Below are 17,202 nucleotides of genomic sequence, written 5' to 3' on the forward strand. Positions count from 1 at the left end.
TTCATTTATGATAGTAAATCAGATTAACTGATTGGTTATATACCAGATGCTATCGTTTTAGGGTACAAACTGCTGAAATCTGTAATTTGGACTACCATTTCTTGCATTTGACATCTACTTGGTTATTTTGATTACTTTCCATAGCTGCCATCGAACTCACTGAAAATTTATATTCAAACACCAAATGACATTCTGTGACTTTAAGTATACACATGGACCTTTCCTTCAGCAAAAGTGGATCCTATCATCCTAAGTTTCAATAAATAGATAGGGGAGAGAACAGCCAAGTCTACAGTGAGTGTGGACTTACACTAACAAGCTGTGCCTGTAGGAGTCCTTCGGGAAAACCTGTTAGCATTATATACTCCTGAGTGATTTTTCCTGCAGTATGCAACACCTGTGAAGATGGAATATATTTGAAATATGTTCTTAAATGACTAATAGGGATTCTAGTCATGATATTTGGAGACATTGAGTTTGAGTTTAATAGCTATATTATTTTCCTTTACATCCTGATTTTGATGATGGTGGAATTTTTTGTGACAATTGTGGTGTTCTAATACATGATCAACATTTAGTTTTATTATTTTTGGATTGACCAATATTATTAAATCGAGATAAAATTGGAATTCATTAAATTGGTTGGAGGTACTTTTAATTTTGTATGGAATCACTTTCAGTGATAGGAAGTAGTGAAAGGTTGATTGAGCGATGTGGCAGCCATTTTGTATGGGAAAAATGGTAATGGTTGGAGGCACTCTCAATTTACAAGTGCATGTTTAATTTATAGTTGAAATTGTTACATGTTTTTCAATACAAATTTAACGGATAAAAATAAAATGAAAACCAAAGCAAGGGTTCTGATTATTTTGCAAAAGTACTGCCTCAAAAGTCATTTTTCATGTGATTTTCCAACATGTTTCAAAGTTTTTGTAAAATTGACCTCATACACATTTCATGAGTTGTATTTACATATGGTTCTCTTATTGGTATTTATGTGTGTAATTTTTTTTAAAGATTAAATAAGTTTTTGATTCGTGTAAAATAAGTTTTTTTTTTAAAAAAAATTAGCCCTTTAATTTTTTTTAATCCTTTAAAGATTTAAAAATTGACTATAAGAAAATAAAATTGACCATCCAATTTGAGAGACTAAAAACATAATTAAGTCTTAAATTAATCATTCATATTTTTATCATAATTTTAATTATTTTATTTTAAATTATATTTTTAGATTTATTTGAATTAAGAAAATAATTGTGTTTTGTATAAAACACTTCCTAGATTTGAAATATCATTAGGCAAATTCAATATATCTTAGTTGAGAGTCATAGACTAATTTTTAAGGTTTTCACTTCTAATATCTATTTAAGATACTAAAATACTCTTTTTCAAGACTTTTTTATAACTTGTTAAAATTTATTGAAAATAATCATTTTTTTAGGTTTTGTTTCTCATTTAATGATTCTCTCCTTATTTATATTAAATGAGAAGCAAAATCTATTAAAATTGATCATTTTTAATAAAATTTAATCAATCATAAAGAGTCTTTCAAAGAGACTATTAGAGAAAGTGTCATGAACATTTCTCTTCTAAAAAATAATATATTCTATATATTCATATCTGAAATTGAAGCTTTCATCTAAGTTTTATTAATTATAGGATAAATAGTCACTTTTGTCTTTAGATGTGTAATTCGCTCACAAATACATCCCTGAAAGATGAAAATACAAAATTTAGTCATCGAAAGTGTAAAAAGTACAAAAAGTGCGACAAAAACATAGAGACGTATTTGTTATATAATGTTTGTGGATTTTTGGTCTTTCCACTACGCTGACAAATGCGTCCTGAAATATCAAAATACAAAATTTAGTCCCTTAATGTGTAAAAAGTGTGACAAATATATCCGGACCTTAATAATAAATTATAACTAATTATTATAATTTAGAAAATTTAACAATGCGAAAAAAAGGATCAAATTAGTAATTTAATATTTTTTTTTAACTTAACTCATCTCAAATAACAAACAAAAGTTAGTATACGTTTAAAATTTTGATTTGGTTGTTAACTAAAATTTAGATCATGGAATTAAGGTGAAAGAAAAAATATAATAAATAATTATTTTTGTATTTTCTTTATTAACTTTAAATTAATGATAAAAACTCAAAAATTAAATTGATTCTAAAAGAAAAAAGAATATTTGTTTTATAAACTCGTAAATAATTTTTTTGTACTCTCATGCTTGATAAAAGGTTCAAATAAAAAAATGCTTATTGTAAAACATCATAGTTAAATTAGATCCATGAATAATTTTTAGGAAAAATTACAATTGTAATGACACTTTTGATTTGTAAAAAACACTCACCTCCTTTGGAATGATTTTTTTTAAGGTTATGATTTTTTAAATGACTTGTCAATAAAAAATAATTGTATTTGATTTAAAAAATTAATTTAAAAATCAACAAACTTTTATTATAATTTATAATTTGATGTCATTGCATATACTAATAGACATTCATATTTTATTATCAAAAATTTATAAAAAAAATTTAAATAAATAGTTTTTAATTAAACAAAAACAATAATTTTTTTTTCATTTTACAGTAAATTTTTTTGTGTTGATAGCTTAAAATTATATAACATAGTACAAACACTTACTAGTGTAATATAACTCTCTCAAAATTTTGTCGCAATCATTCTAAAATTTTTCAAATAATAATAATTATTCACGATACACTATTAACGCCCTGATATATTTGTTAGACTTTTTATATTTTCGGGGACTAAATTTTATATTTTCATTTGTTAGGGGCAAAATTGTCAACGAAGTAGGAAGACGAAAAGTAAAAAAAATATTGTATGACAAATATGTTCCTATGCTGATAATTAGAGATGACCACGTTGATAATTATTTCAGTGACAAATTTGTCCCTCTGTGCCAGGTAGACTATTTTATTAAGGGTAATGGATGGAAGTTAACGGCTGAATATATTTGTCGTACTTTTTACAGTTCGGGGACTAAATTTTATACTTTTATCTTCCAAGGACACATTTATTAACGAATTATATATTTAGAGACAAAAATAACTATTTACCTTTAATTATATTACACCAACTAACCTAACTAACCTATTCCATTAATATCAATTAATGTCACTAACTGATACTTTTAAGTGTCACCAAATTGGTCTTTGTATAAGAAAATTCATGGCTAATAAATGTGGTTGTGGCTTCTAAAGATCTCAATCTTATTTCTGTACTTATATTTTTTTTTCAAAGTTGATCTCCTTTTACTATTAATGGCTTACTTAACTTTTATAAAGTAAAGTGATCCATATAAAATTTAATAATAAATTATTAGAAAGGTAACTATGAGTTAACAATGAAAACTAATATATATATATATATATATATATATATATATATATATATATATATATATATATATATATATATATATATATATCTATGAACGTTGTGTGCGAGATGTGAAAATAAAAACCCTTTTCTTTTTTTTTATTTTTTATTCAAACAAAACATGACGTTAGTTGCATATTTGTTACGCTGAAAATAAAATAGTACCATCCACATAAGCTCCTGTGTAAGTAATGAAAAGCATGCCATTTCTCACTACCAACCAAAGGCAAAATAATGTAACTTTTCCAAAGGTGTATGTGGCGCAACTATGGACGTACGTATCTTTATTTGTCCGCCATTATAAATTTAGTGGACTCGCTTTTTGCACTTATGTTACTTTAATCAAGGACACTCCCGAATCTTGTGCTTGCACAGTTGCACAAAAGATGAAGGGCCTTCAAATAATTTGCTTCTTTTTTATAAAAAAAAAGGAATATAATTTGCTTATTTTTATTTGCGTTTCCCTTTTTCTTCCAAAGAAGATAAATCGTCTAAAATCTCAATTTTAATTTCTTCTACCAACTTAAAACTTTGGACTAAAAAAACTAAATGAAAAATTTATTCCTTTTGCACTCAATATTTGTAATTATCAAAATTGAGAGTTGACACACGTTGAAATTATTATAGTAAGATAACAGTCTTTACAAATAATTACTTACTTATATATAATAGTCGATAACTTATAGATAACATTATAGATAATGTATTGCTTAAAGATAATTTGTTACTTACAAATAATGTATAGCTTTGTAGATAATATGGTTTTGGTACGTGATTAAGTGAAGCACCATCACTGCTATTATTTATAATTTTATAACATACATCTTAAAAATCATTTTTTCTCATATAGAGACCATGGGGATCCCCACCTTAACCATCATGCAAATTCATCTTTGATATCTTAAAAGTTGAATACTTGTCAAGAGATAAAGATATGACATTGTATTCAAATAATAAGATGTTGGAGATAACTTGTCGGTTGGAGCGTTTGGCTCTTAAGGGCTAAGTGTATGTGCTGACATGTAGAGTTAACGTATGTTTCGGCATGCTACGTAGCATAACATGTATATTTTGTGAATCTTGGATAGTACAATATTATTTTATTATTTTAGTATATGTATATAAAAACTATATTTTAGTCCTTACATGAAAAAATATGAGTTTAAATATATTTTTCATTTCTATAATTTAACATTTTTCAGTGTTCAAGGTATTTTTTTATTGTTCAAAGCATTATTTAAAGCGCTTTAAAAACGAAAAACAAATAAACATATTTTGTAATGACTAAAATAAAAAAAAATTATGGGGACAATTTTTTTTAAAAAAAATTACAAAAGACTAAAAATACATTTAAACAGAAAATATATATACAAATTGATCTCAGTTATTTAATTAGTCAAAGCTATAATGATATTAGATGAAAAAAGTTAAATGTACACCTCATTTTTTCTATATGAGTGGAAGAAAAGAGAAACAAAAAAAATAAAGAAAAAGAGATAAACTAATAAACATAACAAATAATGTAACAAGGAATGAAAAGAGAAATAAATGGAGTAAAAATGTGAGTGGAAAAAAAAAACTGAACATAAGAATATAATAACTCATATATTTGATTTAGTCCCTATACTCTTGAACCCATTCTTGTACTTCCTGTATTCACTTAAATTTAGTCTTTACATAAAAAAAAATCTACATTTTAATTAGTCTCTATGTTAGAACATATCATTCTGTGTTTTAATCCATATATGAAAAAATGAAAAGAAAAAAAGGTTAACATCATTGAAGACTAAATTGTAAAAAAAATTAAATTGTATAGACCAAAATGTAAATTTTAAAAGTGTATAAAAACTAGAACAGAAATAGTGATGAATTTAAGGACTAAATTTACGATTTAAAGTAAAAAAAAGTACTAAAATAGGAGACAACAACCACCATTCTCTCTAAGCAAGAGTAACCACCAAATTCATTCCAAACAGGAGAGAAAAACAAAGCTCCTCCTGTTGTTATTTCTTGGTGGTTGGAGGAGGTTCAAAGGAAAAAGAAGAAGAGGAATTAGGAGAAATCAATTAACTCTTCAATTTCTTCAATTTTGGAGTCCAATTGATCCATCCATGGTAGGGGAATCAAGAAAGTGGGTGATACTTTTGGCATCAATATGGGTGCAGGCATTCACAGGGACAAACTTTGACTTCTCATCCTACTCATCTGAGCTCAAATCTGTGCTTAACATAACTCAGCTTCAGCTAAATTACCTCTCTGTGGCCTCAGACATGGGAAAGGCCTTTGGGTGGTGTTCTGGGGTCTCACTCATGTACCTCCCCTTGTGGGTGGTTATGTTCATGGCTGCTTTTATGGGACTTTTTGGCTTTGGCTTCCAATGGCTTGTCATTCATAGACTCATCACTTTGCCTTATGTTGTGGTCAGTTTTCTTCACCCTAGCTAGCTCGATCCCTCCTTGTGTTGTATATATGTTGCATTGCTAATTAATTCTTTGGATTTTTCATACATTTATATGTGGGAATTAATTTTCTGGAAAATCAATGAACCATATACTTGAATTTGGAAAATTAAATAGAATAATTCGATTAGGAAATCTAACTCAGTTGATCGGATAATATCTGTGAATTGTTGTAAATATCTGTTACCTGGACTGGTTTACTATGAATAAAAAATTGAATATTTCTAAATCCTAATATATTATTACTAACATTTTACTAATTATAAACACTGAAGGTGTTTTGTATTAGTAATTTGTAAGACATTAGTTTTCGTTTGATACTCTTTTTTTATAAAGTAATGAGAATAATTATATATGGAAATTTGTGGAAAGATGTAACTTTACTCAAGGGAAAATTTTTAGTGTTGTTTGGGATTTTATGGAAGAGCTTTGTTTGAAGCACAATTTTGTTTGCACATAAACACATTTCTTCTCATGGTTTTTGTTAATTTTTTAGAAGACTATGAAAATGAAGAATCTTACGCATGTACAAATTTAAGGTATCTAACTGGCAGAAGAATCAACCGTAAGAGACAATTTCCTAGCTTTCTGGATAAAAACTGATGGTCTAGTGTGAAAGGAAATGCGTGAGAAACTCTTAAAGCTACACGACAACAATTCTAATTTCTGACCTCATAGGTGTCAACATGAGAAATGTCAACATATTGGAAAAGATAACAAATTTGCTGGACTTCACTTTTTATTTAATTAATTTATTCAAGATAAGTTTTAATAATAAAAATATGTTAGAAAAAGTAAATAAAAAATATGTTGTTAGCACTAAGCACTCTTTCTCATATAAATATTATCGCAGTAATTTTAACCATAAAACATTTTATCTTACGTGTCCACCTTATCTGTCTAACTTTCTCCACATGTAGCACACACATGACACAATTATAGACACATACCCTTTCTATCTCTGTACTAAAAAGTAAAAACAAAAAATTAGAGGTTTCAAATGAGGTCAACTTGTTTAACTTGTCAATTATTTTTCCATAAATTATATTTAATAGCTACACCTTTTTAAAATCGTTTTTAAGTATTTTTTTTACTAGTTTTATAAAATAATTTCTTTTTTTATTATATTTTATTATCAAATTTGAGAAATTTTTTAAATAAGTAAAATAATTAAATTTTTTTAATCTTGTCTTTAAAAATGGATTGAGAGACCAACTCAACCCAACCTACAATTCATCACGAGTTAGATTGAGATTTTTAATTCACTACAAATATTATTCATCTAACTCAACTTAATCCGATTTTCAACAAGTTTGAAAATAAGTTGAGTTGAGCGTTCGACACTCCTATTACAAATTGTATGGATGTAACATACTGATACGTCTCATCATCTTTATGATAGGCTCAAGTGTCAATATCAAACCGTAATTTTAAAATGTGAAAGAAAAAAGAAGCTAGTTTATACAGTAATGTTTTTTAGCCAGAGACTTTAACATTTTTTAGCCACATACATTCTTCTATTCTTACCGATATATATATATATATATAATATTATTTTGTTCCTTAGGCACACTTCACACAGGAACAATCATGTTATTAGAGCAAAAGACTAAAAATAAACATAATGAACCCACAATGTTATATCTTATTTAATAAATTTATTTTATATTTTTTTTAATTTTTCAAAAATTTAAATAATAATACAAAATGTATTAAAAAACATCTTACTAGCAATCTTGTTTTATAATCAATCAATTTGACATGCAATCTATATAAAGGAAAATGTTATCTTAGAACGTTTTCCAACGCGAGATTTTAATGACATGGATTGTTTGTTTTTAAAAAATATATTAATAAAGATATATTAATATAGTTAATATAATCATTACGAACAACTATGTTGTTGTCATCCAACTTCGTTTTTCTTCTTTTCTTTTTATGACGAAGGTTTGGTTCAATTACGTGGATAGCGTGTGTGAGATGTTATAATATTTTTTAATACTTTACTTTAATTCTTATATGAATAAAAAAAAAACTTCTGTCTTCTATTTTTTATTTTATTTCTAGCAATTAAACAACTGGCTTCATCATTAATGTAGTGACGTTAATTAAAAAATATTAATTAATGTAGTAGTTGAACTAATCCAGTATTTTTAGGATTGGGATTGTGGGCTGCTTAAAAACTCTACCAAATCTCAATAGCAATAAATAGTTTCCTTGTAAAACGAATCAAGTAAAAGGTCAGAATAGAGCAAGAATATCAGCGCAAAAAAGAATAAAAATAAATTATAATTAAAACGATATGACTCTATCGTATATTTTAATGAAATTAACAAATAGAGATATCATTTTCATTTTATTTAATTGGATAAAACGTACAAATTTAGATACTATGCATAGGAAATTAGGAGTTTCATGCAAAATACTTTCAATACAATTATTAATTTATGCGTGGTATTCATTTAAATCAATAAAATTTCTAATTTATGCTTAGTTTTAAAAGATATTTATCGAATTGAGCTAATTTTATCTAGAAAACTTATTATTAAGGAGGTCTAACTAACTCAATTGATTAAATATTATACATGTTATTATAAATTTCCTAATAGTTGAGTTTAATTACTGCGAGTTTTGAAAGAAAAAAGATCTGGACAAAGAGCTTTTCGAACCCAACTTTCTTTTAATTAAATTTTTAAGGGTCTAATTTTTAAAATATAATTCCATCCTAATTAATTAACTTTCCATCAGTGTTATTAGCTTTACCTGGGTCTTGGACACCCTTATTTTGCAATTTTCAAAGTAGCAAAACTAAAATAAGATTGTGCCTAAATTTAGTTTGTTAGTCAAAATTGCCCTTTTTTCAACTAACTAGACTGCTGGTAGAGGAGCTGTTCCTGTGGCTGCAAATTGGTTAGGATCATTAGCTGACCAGCTTTAGGCACTTTCCCAAGTTTCTGTTTTAATTTACTTTTTAGATTCAAGCCAACTAACACAACAATTATTAATTTATGCACTCTTTTGAAGTTCTGTACCTTATTTCAAGCCAATTAATTACTCCTTAGATTCCCAGGGTTATCTGTACCTTGAAGGATTCTTCAGAAGTTCTCTTTCACCATTTTGTTGTGTTAGTTCACCTACCCTTTCCCATCAAGTGGGGATAGGCGATTGGGTGTGAAAATTTGAGTATAAGTTAAGTCAAAATCATAATAAAGATTATCTAATGGAAAAAAAAAACTCAAATCCATTTTCCCCCTAATTTATTTTTCAGTTGCATTTTTCATCTTAATTTACAAAATTATACATGATACACTTGGTTTTTTTTTTATTAACTTTTACACATTTTTTTATCGTTTAAATATATTTTTGATTTTTACCATGATCGATTTAAAGATAAAATAACTAATGTTTAAGTTTTAGGCCCAATAATGATAAAAATATTTGTTACTAATTTTATAAAGTAAAAAATATCTTCTTTTTTATCCTTGTAAAATTTCTTTTTTTATTATCCTTATTATTTTGTTGTAATTCTTGTAATATCTACTTTTTCCGTTTTAGCAAGGGTACTATTTCTTTGAGTCATCATACTGGTCCCTATTTTTTATATAGTCCTTGTGGTAAAAAATTGATAAGAACTAAAAGCAAATTATTCATATATTATAATGACAAAAAACTGAAACATGAATACACTAAAAAGACAAAAACAAAATAGTAAAAATAAAGAAAAAAATTTACAAGAAGTAATTGAAAAAAATAATATATCACAAGAATAAAAACACATATTTAAGACCTTTTCATTATAAAATTAAATTTTATTTTAGCATACATGAATTTTCTCTGTTACTCTCTCTCTCCACCATCCAATTCTCTTCCTACCTTCCAAAAGACATGAGCGACATTAATTGCTAAGCTTCCTTGAAGTTTGTTGCAAATATCTCACCTCTGCAATGAAACTAGTCCCAGAACAGCATCTTTTGGATCATCCTTTGACAACACAAGTTCTCATCTCCAAAACAATAAAACCAAAGATAAAACCAAAGGAGACCATAAAACAGAAAGGTTTCACATAAGTTTTTAATCCTGAATTTTGACAAATTGATTTTTTTAATAACTGACATAATAAATTCACACTTTATAATGATTTTTAGTATTTTATGGTAGTTTTTTAACACTTTGTGACATTTAAAAAAAAAATATTGAAGTGACTAAAAAATAAAAATTAATTTATGACAACTAAAAACTGTTTATTACGTGAGAGACTAAAAAAACTTGTCAAAATTCAAGGACAAAAAATAATAATTTTAAATTTTAGGAACTAAAAAATCACACCCCTAAAATTCAAATACTAAATAAGTAATTAAGCCATAATAAAAAAATCAGGAGGTGTAATATGCGTAAGTCTATGATGCAAAGGGCAATAAGAGTAACAGAGTAAAATGAATTTAGTCATTGTGCCTCTTAGAGATTAGATCTTCAAGTCCATGTATATGAAATAGTGAGAGAAGTCAACTCCTTATAGATAGTAGTATCTTAATTCCTTAATTTAATTTCTGACTCTGTGTCAGGGAATACCCTGGATTCACCACCCAAAAAAATGCATTTAATCCATATAACATGAATTAGTTTTAAATAAAACACACACATTTTAATGTTTTCCTTATGCAGCAGAGAGAGGAAAATAATGACGAATCCAAGACCCTAAATTAGTGGATATAAATTATAAAAAATAAAATCAGTAAATTCAATTATGTAAATATAGATGAAATAAAATATAAAAATATAAGATTTTATTTACAAATTTAATGAATTTTAAAAAATGAGATATACAAGTACACACCCTCACATGACTATAGGTCTGTGCCACTGGAGGAAGAGATGCATAACAAATCCTCTTTAAACAGGGTAATTTGGACAGAGGTTTCACTGTCATCCAAATTATAAGTAGTTATTATAAATTCATTCTTAGTTTCTCAAATGTGTTCAGATTGCAGGATTTGACCACCAAAGTTATTAGTTTCACTGGGATTATAAATTCGTTTGATCAAACTTTTAGGGACTTCGGTAACATGTATATAGCACAAGCCAGCAATTGATAATTATATTTTTACAAACAATTCCAAATTGATTGATACTAACAAAACAACATTTGCGCACATTGAACAGGTCTTTCTTCTATGCCTGATTGCTGGCTGCAGCATCTGCTGGTTCAACACCATCTGCTATGTCTTATGCATCAAACATTTTCCTGCAAACCGTTCCCTTGCATTATCCTTGAGCATTAGTTTCAACGGTGTGAGTGCAGCTTTGTACACTCTCATTGCCAATGCAATAAACTCAAATGATGCTACCCTCTATCTATTACTCAATGCCATTGTTCCTGTGCTAATTTCTGGACTAGTACTCATCCCAATTCTCAATCAACCACAGCCTCAACCACATTCTGTTGACACCATTCAGCGTGACACCTCGGTGTTTCTCTGCCTCAACATCCTTGCCTTTGTCACAGGCCTCTACCTCCTCTTCTTATATTCCTTCTCTTACACCACGGCCATTGCTCGCGTTATCCTTATAGGTGCAATTTTTCTCCTTGTGCTGCTCTTTTTCTTGCCTGGCATTGTGTATTCTAGAGAATGGTCTTGCTTTACTGTCCCCACAAGCTTTTCCTTCTACAGTTCAAGATTCACTCGTGCCGTCCCCGATGATGATGAGCTTTACAAAGAGCTCATTAGTATCAAGGAGGACAGCACGAGGAATAGAAGTGCACAAAGCACAAGAGAGAAGAAATGTTGTATTGTGAATATGTTGGAGAGAGAGAAGTTTTCAATGCTAGGGGAAGAGCATTCAGCTAAGTTGCTAGTGCGTAGATGGGACTTCTGGCTGTACTACTTAGCATATTTCTGTGGAGGAACAATTGGGTTGGTTTACAGCAACAACTTGGGGCAAATTTCGCAATCACTAGGACACTCTTCTCAGACTAGTTCTCTTGTCACACTCTACTCGGCATGTTCCTTCTTTGGTCGTCTTCTTGCAGCCTCACCTGACTTCTTAAGCAGGTACTTTTAAAGGTCTTAGTTGGTAGTGATAAAATTAGCAAGAATTTTGATAGAATTCAACAAGATTCAAGAACGATTGCTACATAACATAATGTGGTTTATTCTAGATAACAAGCATGCCGCTCACCGTTTGGTTTGAGAAAAATGTTTTTCTCTTTGTTTCTTGTTTTCAAAAATCTGGACAGGAGACAGTAAAAATATCTTTTTATTGTTTTCTCCTTTCATTTTCTGTTATAATTTTTTCCTGTATAAACTTCAGAAAACAGGAAACAAAGTTAAAACAAAAAATGCTTTCTCAAGCCAAATAGTCAGTTTTGGGAAGAAAAAAAAAACTTAAATATATCTTTGATCTTTGATATATATTTAACTTCTTCACCAAGTTCTTGATAAATTTTTCTTTCGAATTGAATCTTTAATGTCTAAAAAGTTTTGTTCCAGATTCATGCCATTAATCGACATCCATTAATTGGTTACTTCAACGTTAACAGGACACATTACACGAATGGAGTTCTTTTTTAGATTTATGCTTAAAAAATTTCATTTTTTTTCTTTTTTTTTTCTTTTTCTGTTTCTTTTTCCCATCTGTCCCTTTGAACAACACTTTTCTCTGTTGAGTGTTGATCTCTCTTCTCCCTTGGAAAACCTAACTCTTTCTCTCCACCTCCTACTACTTCTTTTCTGCAAGCTCCTCACACACCACCACCACCATCGAACAACGACCCACACCCCCAAACTACAGATCGCGGCGCCAGCACACCACCACGGCGCATCCTATTCCATAGTCTCACACCGCCATCGTGCCCTTGTTCACGTACGCGAACAAGGTGTCGCAACTCTCGGCCATCGCTAAGTCGAGTTGTGTTGCGATTGTTTTTGCACAAGGACTCACACTCTTTTTTCCTACTTCTTATCGCTTTGTCTGGTTATTTGGAAGGTTTCCTTCTTAATTTGGGCAAGGATGAAGTAGAGAAGTCGTTCCCCCAATTTAGTGTTCAAATGACGAAAAGATTTGATTTCGCGTTGGAGTATCTAACTCCGATAATCGCTGGATCCATACCTAACAACAAGCAATTCGTGTATTTCTCTCTCCTTCTCTTTATTCACCATCACCTTCCCTTTCTCATACACTCTCTCTACTTGTTTCTCTCTCATGGTGTTTTTCTTCTTCTATGTTGTTTTTTTCATGTTCTCTCTATTTTGGTTGGAGAGAAACATTTATGGTTGCGGTTTATGGTCGCGAACGTTAATGATGGATAAGGTAGTTGGTGGTCGCGGTATGGTGATATGGTCGGTGGTTGTGGCGGTTGACAGTGGGTGTGGTGATATGGTCGCCAACATGTCTGGTTAACGACCACGTAAGAGCACATGCTGTGAAACCAAACATGCAGTTAGTATTTTTTTCTATTAACAAAATTATTAATCAACTAACGTTGTATGACAATGCAGGAGGGTACACATTGCAAGAACTGGATGGTTTGCAGCAGCCTTGGTGCCAACACCAATTGCATTCATTTTGCTGGCCATATCTGGCAGTGGAGCAGCATTACACATAGGCACTGCCTTGATAGGGCTAAGTTCAGGCTTTGTGTTTTCTGCAGCAGTATCTATTACTTCAGAGCTTTTTGGCCCAAACAGTGTTGGTGTGAACCACAACATCCTCATCACTAACATTCCCTTAGGTTCATGCCTCTACGGCCTTCTTGCAGCCTTAGTTTATGATTCCAATGCAAGGAAACCAAGGCATACAATTTGGCTGCACAAAATGTCCATGTGCATGGGGAGGAAGTGTTACCTTCAAACTTTCGTATGGTGGAGTTGCATTTCAATGGTAGGATTGGGTTCAAGCTTCTTCCTTTACATAAGGACTAAGCAAGCTTATGAGAATTTTGAAAGAAATAACAACAGAAACAGTGTAGCTCCAGAATAAGAACTCTTCTGTGAAGAAACATTGTACCATTCTCTTGAATTGATTGGGTTCAATCATAATTCATAAATACAAAAAAGCAAGATGTAATATTAACCTCTACCATAGAGTCACAAGATCTTTCAACATACATAGAACTTAGTAGTTTCAGAAAAAAAGAAATTCAGATCAAAATTTAGGATGTTGCTTAGGCTTTAGTTTTTTAACATTTGGTAAAAGAATTGTATTTGGGCTGAGTGGTAGATTAGGATCACTATTTACTAATTTTGTGGTGTATTGATAAGTTTAACTAAATAATTTTAACAATTACACAGAAAAACTCTTTCTCAACTATCTCAAGCCACACTCATTCTATCTTTATTTGTACACTTGATTTACTTTTTTCATCTTTATTTTTAAATTAAATTTCAATAAAAAATTTAAAGGAATTTGTCAGTAATTAAAAATAAGCAAATTCCATCGTGCCTTCACATTTTAAAATATATTGGTACCTTCCTTAATTCATTTCTTAACAGATTTGATCAGATAAGAGAGTCGAACCGGACATTTGTCTGGTTTCCAATTGAACCGGTTCAACCGATCGATCAAGGTTTAATAATTTTCTAAAAACCATCGGAGTATACGTATCAGCTAGTTGGCCACATGCCTCTAAGGCTCTAACTACCATGACTTTGTTTTTAAAGTGAACTGAACAGATAAATCACCACCAAAATAATAATAAAAATTGTCATCTTGTTTATTTATTTATTACTTAAATATGTTTTTAATTCTTAATAAATATTTGATTTTTGTGTTTGATTTTTTATATATTTTTGTTTTATGTTGAGTTCCTAGTACAACAATATTTTTATTTTTTATTCTTGATATATTGTTTTACTCCTTGTTAAATTAGAAAATTTTGTATTTGTTTCCTAATAAATTAGAAAATGTTGTTTTAGTTTGTATTAATAACAAATGGAAAATATTTATCGTGGAGCAAATACAAAATTTGCTAATTTATTAGGGGTTAAAAATAAGTATCAAGGACTAAAAATAAAATTATTATTTTATTAGAAACTCATTGCAAAACAAAAATTTATTAGGGAGTAAATCCAAAATCGGATATTTATTAAGGATAAAAACATATTTAAGTGTTTATTTATTTCAATGTAAAAACATAGGTACTAATAGAATAGCCTGCATTATTGAAAATAATAATAATAATAAACCTCCTCCATTGCACTTTTAGTCCTGAGAAAAGAGTTTACCACATACACGACACAACCAATACACCTTGATATTCCATACCAAAGTGTATTCATGGCTTCTACTAGTTCTACTATAGTTAGTAATGCTTCTTCTTCCTCTCTTTTTTCCAAAAAAATATGATGTTTTCATCACCTTTAGAGGAGAGGATACTAGCAATGACTTCACAAGCCATCTTCATGCTGCTCTGTGGAGAAACAACATCGATACATACATAGACTAAAGGTTATCTTGACTAGAAATCGTGAGAGCCATCAAAGACTCCACTCTTTTCTTGGTTATCTTCTCTAGGAACTACATGTCTTTCTAGCCGATGCTTGAATGAACTCCCCCAAGTAATGCAATGCAAGAAACAAGAAGAAGAAAACGTTCATGTTCTTCCTATTTTCTACAAAATAGACTTGTCTCAGGTGCGCAAATAGAGCGAGTGCTATCACGCGTCATTCGCGTATCAGAAGAAGGATGGAAAGGTGAGTGAAGAGAAGATGCAAAAGTGGATGAAGCAGCCAGTTTTTCTGGATTCCATTCTAACACATACAGGTGTGGTACTATCATGTATGTTGGGTTTTTTGGGTTCCCTTCCTATGTGGAGTAAATGCCCAAATGAGAAGACCCATTTGTCTCACTTATTTAAGTGGAGAAGGGTCATATTAGACAGACACAGAGAAAGAGTGTGACTCATTTGAAAGGAAAAACAATTACAAATCATTGAGAGAGAAAGGAGAGGAAAAACCATTGTGATTTTCGCATACCCACTAGAGAGCGTTTTTCAAATTGCAACTGCAGATTTGCTCATCGTTGGATCGGGCTCATCATTGTGATTCTCTGCTCTATATTTTGGGGTTTCATCTTCTTGTCTCTATTGTACCAACTGGGGGTCTGTTTTGATTTGGTTGTTTGTAACATGTTTCAGTGCACTTGTTAGAGACTCTCTTGTATCTTTATTGATTATAGTGGAGTTATTTCTTTGCTCTGGTTTTTACCCTTGCATTGAGGGGTTTTCCATGTTAAACAAATTGTATCTCTATTTTCTTTAATTTCTATCTTGCACTTTATAATTTATTGGTGATCCTCACAAGTTCTTGCAAGTTTGGGGGAATTTATTTTTGCTTCCTATTACTCTGTTATTGAGTTTGTTATTGTGTTGACCAATTTCCCCCATCAGAGTGGTATCAGAGCTCTTGGTTAAGGGGTTGTTTTTCTACTTGCTTGAATGATGGAGGCACATATGAAGATGGTATCCTTGAGTGGAGAAAACTATCACTTTTGGAAGGGCAAGATGAAGGACTTGCTATTTGTGAAGAATATGCATCTTCCGGTCTTTCGCACACAAAAGCCAGATTCAATGTCTGATGAAGAGTGGGGTTTTGAACATGAACGTGTATGTGGTTTTATTAGACACTTAGATGAACCCATTTATAATCTTATTTCTCATGAGACACATGCATGAACTATGTGGCAAACACTTGAGTCCTTGTATGCTTCTAAATCAAGGAACAACAAATTGTACCTGTTGAAGAACTTTGTTGAATTGAAATACAAGGACAGAACTCCATTTACTGAGCACTTCAGTGAACTTCAAGGACGTTGTGATCAGTTATCAGCCGCAGGTATCAACTTTATGATGATGTGTTGGGATTGTTCCTATTAATAACTCTACCTGATTCGTGGGAGACATTCCGGGTCTCCATGATTAGTGCTGCCCCCAATGGTATTGTTCCTTTGCAAATGGCAAAGACTAGTGCTTTTAATGAAGAGATGAGAAAGAAGGTGCAAGGTACTTCTTCTCAGTTAGAGGTGCTTATTACTGAAAATAGGGGGAGAAGCTAGAAGAAGATGATGAAGGGTGATAGAGAACGAGAGTAGGAGCAAGTTTAGGTCTCGGTACAAGAATATTGAGTGTCATTATTGTCACAGAACATGACATATCTAGAGGAATTGTTTTCTATGGAAGAATGAGAGTAAAGACAAGAAGGGTAAGTAAAAAGAGAATGATTATGATAATGACTGTGTGACTACTGCTACTAGTGATGATCTTGTTATTTTGTGTGACCCTGATTTGCTTAATCTTGTATTTGATGAGAGCATGTGGATAATTGATACTACACTG

The 17,202-nt window shown here is 30.4% G+C and overlaps 1 protein-coding gene across 3 annotated transcripts; it reads left to right on the forward strand.

Moving 5' to 3' along the window:
* Positions 1-5,311: 5,311 nt before the first annotated feature.
* On the forward strand, positions 5,312-13,949 carry LOC100813947 (protein NUCLEAR FUSION DEFECTIVE 4). 3 transcript variants are annotated; one of them, XR_003266483.2, is made up of 5 exons: positions 5,312-5,834; positions 11,034-11,923; positions 12,858-12,999; positions 13,186-13,278; positions 13,370-13,511. XR_003266483.2 is itself a non-coding variant. In XM_003520978.5 (3 exons), exons 1-3 carry the CDS (start codon positions 5,526-5,528, stop codon positions 13,848-13,850), a joined length of 1,680 nt encoding a protein of 559 aa, XP_003521026.2. In that variant the 5' UTR covers positions 5,316-5,525; the 3' UTR covers positions 13,851-13,949. The 3 variants fall into 3 exon arrangements, 1 of the variants encoding a protein (XP_003521026.2); XR_003266482.2 differs by having other exon boundaries at positions 12,858-13,278; XM_003520978.5 differs by lacking the exons at positions 12,858-12,999; positions 13,186-13,278 and having other exon boundaries at positions 5,316-5,834; positions 13,370-13,949.
* The last annotated feature ends 3,253 nt before the right edge of the window (positions 13,950-17,202 follow it).

This window comes from Glycine max, chromosome 3 (genome assembly GCF_000004515.6).
Source record: "Glycine max cultivar Williams 82 chromosome 3, Glycine_max_v4.0, whole genome shotgun sequence".
NCBI lineage: Eukaryota > Viridiplantae > Streptophyta > Magnoliopsida > Fabales > Fabaceae > Glycine > Glycine max.